The sequence below is a fragment of the Carassius carassius genome, chromosome 43 (genome assembly GCF_963082965.1).
Source record: "Carassius carassius chromosome 43, fCarCar2.1, whole genome shotgun sequence".
Taxonomy (NCBI): domain Eukaryota; kingdom Metazoa; phylum Chordata; class Actinopteri; order Cypriniformes; family Cyprinidae; genus Carassius; species Carassius carassius.
In genome coordinates this window covers 8,279,832-8,287,884 of record NC_081797.1, presented here as the reverse complement: position 1 = coordinate 8,287,884, position 8,053 = coordinate 8,279,832, and the positions used below count along the sequence as shown (strand labels likewise).

The 8,053-nt window shown below is 41.1% G+C and overlaps 1 protein-coding gene across 1 annotated transcript; it reads left to right on the top strand.

Moving 5' to 3' along the window:
• The first annotated feature begins 5,839 nt into the window (after positions 1-5,839).
• On the top strand, positions 5,840-6,821 carry LOC132125219 (monocyte chemotactic protein 1B-like). Its single transcript, XM_059536504.1, has 3 exons — positions 5,840-5,957; positions 6,117-6,237; positions 6,520-6,821. The coding sequence occupies exons 1-3, from the start codon at positions 5,888-5,890 to the stop codon at positions 6,626-6,628; spliced, it is 300 nt and encodes a 99-aa protein (XP_059392487.1). The 5' UTR covers positions 5,840-5,887; the 3' UTR covers positions 6,629-6,821.
• Positions 6,822-8,053: the final 1,232 nt, after the last annotated feature.

The window sequence follows — 8,053 nt, the reverse complement described above, 5'->3', positions numbered from 1 at the left end:
ATATATAGACCAATATATGAACTGTCTGACCAAACAATTAACATGCTAATTATGCAAGAAAACATTGTGCTTTGCTCATCTGAACAAATTAAATAGACTTTATATATAGAATGCGATTATGAAGACGCTAAAGTTTGTTAAACGACGTTATGACTTATCTCGGTCGGATGAAGATGCCACTTTTTAACCACGAAGCAAAGGCATTTTTCCAGAGTTGTCATCCACACTGAAATGTCTAAAGACATTACATTTGCTTTACTGTGCATGTTTAAACCTCACTGAGATGATACAGACATAAGTTTCATGCTATTATTCTGGCAGGACCCTTGCGAAAGGAAAATATACAGTATTTACCAATATATTCCTTAAAATATATTGTAATATATTATTTTCCCTTTTTATTTTCTAATATATTATATATTTGAATACATTTAATAATATATTGATGATACATATATTATATAATATATTGCAAAATATACAAATGATTGCCGCTTTCAATATATTGCAATATATTGGAAAAAAAAAATATTAAATCCCATATATAAGAATATATGCCTAATATATTACATGATATTTTCCAATATACTGCAATATATTTTTTAAACACGCCCTCAACTCTTCCGCTCTTCCTACTAACCATTTTTCTTTTCAGTGGCCTCCAGCTCCAGATTTGCTAGAAGGCAGAGGGTACCAAGTCCTATTAGTGGTCAGACCAATTTTATATATATATATATATATATATATATATATATATATAAATAAATTTAACCGAACCCTCTTCAGCCAACCCCTCTAACGCCAGCCCATCCCCTTTCACTCAAACTCCTTATCTACCATAGCTAACTCTCCTAACATGCCCTATCTGTCTATAACGGTCAATCCTCAATTCAGCCATCCCAGCAGTACCCGCCCCTGCAGGAGCCTTTTCCATCCTTCCCAACTGCCGCAGCAGTTCTCGCTCCCGCAAGAGCCTAAAAAAAATTACAAAAATAATAATAATAATTTTATGTCCATTCTCCAATTCAACCTCATCAGGCTCGCTTTTATGTCCAACTCCGGAACCCTCAATCTAAATTCGCGCTGGACCCTCTCTTCATCAATGACTTTGGTTCAAAAAATTTTGTAATCGAGTATTCTACCAAAAATTCCATCGATTAATCGAGTAATAGGATAAAATGTGTTTTTGCTTAATTATATTGATGCGATATTGATGTGCGAATCAGTAGAGACAGTAGACACAGAAATTACCGCGAGCGTCATGCGCACTTCAGTGTGTGTGATAAAGGAAGTCGCGCTTCTGCTCCATTCATTAACAGAGACACACAGAATATGCAGGATTTACATTTAAATAGACTGTTCCGGCTTAATATTTACAGATATTAGTCCATATTGTGATTTGATGTAAGTGCAATGACCTATTTTGATTAATTCGTCTGTCATTGAGTTGCGCTGCGCGCTCAGCAGTGGACGGGGTTCTCCCTCCCGGTGCAGCAGAGCCACAGACCCCTTCGGTCATTGTGACAGCCCTCCATCCGATGCATCAAATTACGACTCGTATACAGTCGCAAGGGGGACTCTCCCTTCCGGTGCAGCAGAGCCGCAGCTCCCTTCGGACGCAGCGATAGTCCCCCCGTCAGTCGCGTTTTCTTGCCTACTCCGCATCGGACGGGGCTCCCCTCCCGGTGCAGCAGACCCATCGGCTCCCTTCGGTTGCAGGGTCATTCTTCTGTCAAGTCTTCAGGGTCAAGTCTGTCGTTTTGAGTATGATGCATGCTCGGCGGTGGACGGGGGATCTCCCTCCCGGTGCAGCAGAGCCGCAGCTCCCTTCGGATGCAGTGAGAGTCCCTCCATCAGTCGCGTCTTCTTGCCTACTCTGCATCGGATGGGGCTCCCCTACCGGTGCAGCGGACCCACGGCTCCCTTCGGTCGCCGGGTGAACCCCCCCGTCTGAGTTATGTTGCATGCTCAATGGTGGACAGGGATCTCCCTCCCGGGGGAATAGAGCCGCTGGCTCCCTTCGGTCGCAGCAGGAGCCCTCCATCCGATGCATCAAACCGTACCTCGAATCTTCTTGCCTATTCTGCATCTGACGGGGCTCTCCCTCCCTCCCCCCGTCTGAGTTATGTTGCTTGCTCAAGGGCAGACAGGGTTCTCCCTCCCGGTGGAATAGATTTGTTGGCTCCCTTCGGTCGCAGTGAGAGCCCTCCATCAGACGCATCAAACCATGCCTCGCATCGCAAGGGGGACTACCCTTTCCGGTGCAGCAGAGCCGCAGCTCCCTTCGGACGCAGCAAGAGTCCCTCCAACAGTCGTATTCCAGTTAGCATCAATCAGGGCTCTCCCCTCCGGGGTAGCACTCCCGCTGCAGAGTTGCGAACCCCATACGGAGGCTGGGAGAACCCTCCGAGGCGAAAAACCGTGCCTCACATAAACCCACAATGGGGGACTCCCCCTTCCGGCGCAGCAGAGCCGCAGCTCCCTTCGGATGCAGCAGGAGTCCCTCCATCAGTCACGTCTATTTGCCTTCTCAGCATCGGACTAGGGTTCCTCTTCCAATGCAGTAGACCCACAGCTCCCTACGGTTGCAGTGTTAACCCCCCATCGGAGTTATGTTGCATGCTCAACGGTGGCTAGGGATCTCCCTCCCAATGGGGTACAGCCGCTGGCTCCCTTCGGTTGCATTAGGAGCCCTTCATCCGACGCGCCAAACCTCGGCTGGAATATCATTGCCTATTCAGCATCTGACGGGGCTCTCCCTTCTGGTGCAGCAGACCCATGGCTCCCTTCGGTCGCAGTGTGAACCCCCCATCCGAGTTATGTTGCATACTCGATGTCGGCCAGGGATCTCCCTCCCGATGGGGTACAGCCGCTGGCTCCCTTCAGTCGCAGTGAGAGCCCTCCATCAGATGCAACAAACCGCCTCGTACTTCACCGCAAGAGGGACTCTCTCTTCCGGTGCAGCAGAGCTGCAGCTCCCTTCGGAGGCAGGAAGAGTCCCTAATTTTTTGATATCCGGCATCGTGCTCCTCTCATAAGCGGCACAGAGGGCTCATCGGTAAGACGTTGCGAGCCGCAGCTCTCGTCGAACACTGCAGGGGCTCTCCCGGTCGCTCTGCATTTTTCTTCCCAAAATGCATATTTTGGGGGGCAATTAAATTTATCTCTCTGGCTGCTGTCCTATGCCTTTTAAGCTTCTTTTGGGGAGTTATTTGGGTTCGGGCTATGCTCCGGGCCCGGACCCCTCCCCCAGGACAGCACGCCAAAATATGCCTACTATTCGCCTTCAGATTAGATGTAAGGGTGAACTCGTGAAATGTGGTTTTATTAACAAAGTTCGGGAGGAGCACGATCAGATAATCATCCAATTTGGCACAGGTGCATCTCGTTTAGCTAATCATCTTAACTAGCACACAAGCATATATATCCAGTCTTCCTACCTCCTGTCCCATGACAGTTTTTCGGCATCCCTCCTCCACCCCAACTCCTCACTTCTAATCTATTTATCCCATATTAGGGATAGGGGGAGTTATTTGGGTTCAGGCTTTGCTCCGGGCCCGGACCCCTCCCCCAGGACAGCACGCCAAAATATGCCTAATATTCGCCTTCAGATTAGATGTAAGGGTGAACTCGTGAAAGACAATAACGTGAGCTTCTTCATTGAAAATGCAACATGTCGCCAGAATGATATTGTTTAAATGATTTTTTTTAAATGTCCACTTTGACAGAGCTGGTGTGACAGGAAAACAATGCTCACCACAATCGACCCTCCTTCACTCCCCACTATAGATAGACCTACTTCATTCCAACAATCCACCTCACTAATCCCTACCAGTCTCCACCACCCCTCAAATTCCATGCCCATCCTGCCAAAAGCCTGCCTGTTGCCCCTGTTACATATACCCTGTCACTGGAAACTGGCCTGTCAATCAATTTGTCACAGTTAACATCCTCCACTAAATCGACTGAGTGGTGCACTCTGCTAAACCGCTGGTTCTAAACTTCTGAGGCTGTGGGTTCAAACCCGGGAGGTTAATGTTGCTTCTTTTCCAGACATTGGATTTTCTGGGGGAAGTTGTGGCCTAGTGGTTCGAGAGTTTGACTCTTAACCTTAAGGTTGTGGGTTTGAAACTCGGGCCGGCAGTACCACAACTTGGGTGCCCTTGAGCAATGCCTCGAACCCCCGACTGCTCCTCGGGTGCCGCAGCATAAGTGGCTGCCCACTGCTCCGGGTGTGTGTGTGTGTGTGTGTGTGTGTGTGTGTGTGTGTTAATTGATGTGTGTGTGCACTTTGGATGGGTTAAATGCAGAGCATGAATTCTGAGTCACCATATTTGGCTGTATGACACTTCACTTTTTCACATTTCATTTAATTTTACTTCCTACTGTTTTGGAGAGGAAAGAAGTTTCACAATATTTTCAGTTTCGTTTTCCTTGGCCTGTGACCTAGTTTTCCTAAGTGGTCTGATTAGTTATGCTGTTCACCCGGAGTCTCATTAATTCAATGCAAAAGTGTGGTGTTCTCTGGAATGCTGATATTTAAAACTATTTAATTTATACTCTCTGTTGTGCGCTTTCATTGACTGCCACGTTCCATAGCAACCATTGTAATGTATGCCTCTATAAATGTGTTGGTCTCGCGATCATTATGTCAGTAAGCCTTACTGATCTGATTTAAACTTTAAATTAGATATTTTATTATTGCATTTTTAAATATAGAGAATACTGCATTTAAGTTAGCATGTGTAAGATTTCCTTTGTTTTATTGTCCATTATTAAAGTATACCTTTTAATTTACTAATTACTTGTGAGTTTTGTGGTCTTTTAAGGTTGTTTTTCCAGTCAGTTCATATTAGAATGAAAAACAGTGATTGATCTGTTATGGTCATTATTTACAATCTGCATCATAATACAATACTTTCATCTAGTTTCTTCTGAAACAGGCAAATGTTTGAAACTTTTATGAGCTGTTTAGGCCATCATTAAAACAATTATATCCTTTATGAAAAAATGACTATAGCAGTCCATTAAGCATATTTGAAACATCAACAGATTTCTATGCAATTTAAACGACTGTGGTGGTGTTAAAGAGGAATGCTTCCGGTGTTATACAGTCAAAGTAATATAATACATATATCAGAATTAAAGTTAAACTCAGAGCATGTATTTTCACTTATATCCAAGCAAATGCTAATGAATGAACAGTAAAGGTTCAACAGCAGAACAATAGGCCGAATGTAAAGGGGTCATATGATGCAATTTCAAGAGGAGGTCATTCTGACTTTGCTACGACAATCTGACGCTTCTGAATCAGCTACTGCAAGTATGTTTTGTTATTAGTTTAAGTATTTGCTATTGAATGATCAAATGGGGTGTTTGTGTGTGTGTGTGTGTGTGTGTGTGTGTGTGTGTGTGTGTGTGTGTGTGTGGCTTGTGTACTGCAAACACATACGAGCTTCATCACTGTGTCTGTCACTCGACCTACCTGTAAAATAATGTACAATATTTGAAAAATAATGTGTTTTGAACATTAAAGCATGTCAACATATTCTGTTACACCAAATTCACAAAAAATGATCTTTAAAAAAGCATCATATGACCCCTTTAATGCAACATCATTTTATGAGTTTTATGACTTTTGTGACGAGAGAAGTAGGGTATTTACTTTTAAATGCATCCTTTTAGCACGTTTAAAAACCATGTGCATAAAGAGGAAGAAGGTTTAAAGACAGTGTGGTTTTGTACTTGGAAAAGGCTGTGTCACTGGTCCTGAGAATAAGCGTAGGGTATTTCTTTCAACATGAATACTAATTCACTGTCACTATAAATGGACTGACAGTTCACCACATGCGTTCACTCTCCCTGTCTCTCATATGCTGCCTTGAGAATGAAGACCTTCATGAAGATTTCATCACTGTTTCTGACGCTGTGCTGTGTTCTACAGCTTACCTCAGCTGGTGAGTGTCTGTTTCTGTCATAGAATGTAAAAGTTTCAGGCTTCAGATTTAATCTTTTAAAGAGAAGGCTTCATTTGAACAAACTAAAACAGTTTTTAAATCTCTTTCTGAGAATATTGGATGACCTGTTTTTATTCTGTATTTTAAAAACCTTTTCAGGCACAATGTCGGTTGACTTGGCAAACAGTATCTGCTGCTTTAATGAAACCAGTCCAATACCTCTGAGACAGCTGCAGTCTTATTTCTGGACAAGTAGTATTTGCCCCCTCAAACACGTTGTGTGAGTATCCCTCATGTTTAGATGTACACCTGTATTATTAAAATGATAGCATTTAATTACAGTCCCATTCCATATGTAAATACTATGTACTTATCATAATAATTTCTATAACTGGGTAATAATTAAGTACTAACCATGAACCTAAACCTAATCATAACCCATGTAATTATATTAGCCAGTACTTTCTATGTGCATGTACTGTAAAATAATATGCAACCTCTGATATTTATTATTTGCTCACATTCATGTTGTTCTAATGCTTTTGTCTGGAATCTTTTTTAGGTTCGTAACAATTAAGAAGAAACAATTCTGTGCAAACCCTGAGAGTGCCTGGGTCAAGCGGGCCATAAAGCACGTAGACAAGAAAAAGGCTTCAAATTCAGCAAAATGAAACTTGGAAGATATTGTCTGATTAGAATTTTAAGAGAAACATTTCAGAGTGCTGTTATTGGACATTATTCAAATATTATTTCCCTTGCTGAATATTATCTAAGTATCTGCCATTTACCAGCTATTCAGCTTAGATTAGTTTACCGTTTTATTGGATTTTGTGTCAAGTAGCAGTTTTTGTGCAAATAGTATTTACTTATGTTTTATATATATGATATATATATTATAGGTCTTTGATTTATTTTTCCATTGATATAGTTTCCAAGTAATTTTTCTAAAAAGCGTCTTGTAAATATTTTTGTTTAAATTGTATTTATTAACAAAGAATACTGAATATTGTAATATTCTAAAGTCATTATTTATATTATTATTATTGTTATTGTTACTGTTGTTATTATATGAAAATAGGACACAACAACTTTTTGACTATTCCACTAGAGGGCACATGTACATCATTACAGATGCCTCAAACTGTTGGCTATAAGAAAACGGCTTCATCTAAAGGTAATGTCAAGAGAAGATTTTGTAAAGTAGTATTTTTTCATTGATTGTGGAGGGCTATACCACTTGCTGCATTTATACACAGCCCAGATTATCTTAATAAACTCTAATAATTTTACAATGGCTTCGTCTCCTCTTTCTTCTCTTCTACTTGATAAAACAGCTTACAGTAAATCACTGGTTTTTGGTTGCCAAACTTGCTGTTAACTGCTTTTGTGAACCAGACAAAACAGTGCTGACAGGTTGGTGGGAGGCCGAGTCTAGAAACCAGATATCATTTTGTGGACAAAGCCCTATTAACTTAAAATGGATGGACTTCATTGAGTTTAAATGTTGTGTTTTAGGGGAGAGTGTTTGTTTAATGTCTATGATTTCTGTAGAGAATTATGATATTTGATTGTTATTCACGTGACTATTTGTATGTGTTCATAGTGTTTAAAAAGTTTTGGGCTATGTTTTTATGCATTTTAGTTGCAGGTTAAATGCATTCATGTCCCCTCTAAGTTACATGATTAAACAGATCTATATGCCACTTCAGATGCAAATTCAGATGCAAATAGCTCAAAATCTTCCAGTCTCTGAAAGGTGTTGTTTCTTTTCCAATTCCTCATGTAGGTATAATTATATGTAAAGATCAGAAAAAGAGATCAAAGCTTAATTTTGAACCTCTTATTCTCTCTATTTGACACAAATTAAATTCTTGGTTACAGCGTGACCTGTCAATGAGTGTTACTTTCTAAGGCATCTATCCTGCAATGGTACTGGATCATGTTTCTGTACAAATTTGTGGAATGCTGGACAAAATTATAGTCCACTTTGTTTGTTATTCTAAAACTCACTTCATTACAAAAACTGTTATGTTAGCTGATCAGGCTATGGGGGGGTTTGAGTTAATAATAACTTAATAATTCACTTAATGTTAAAT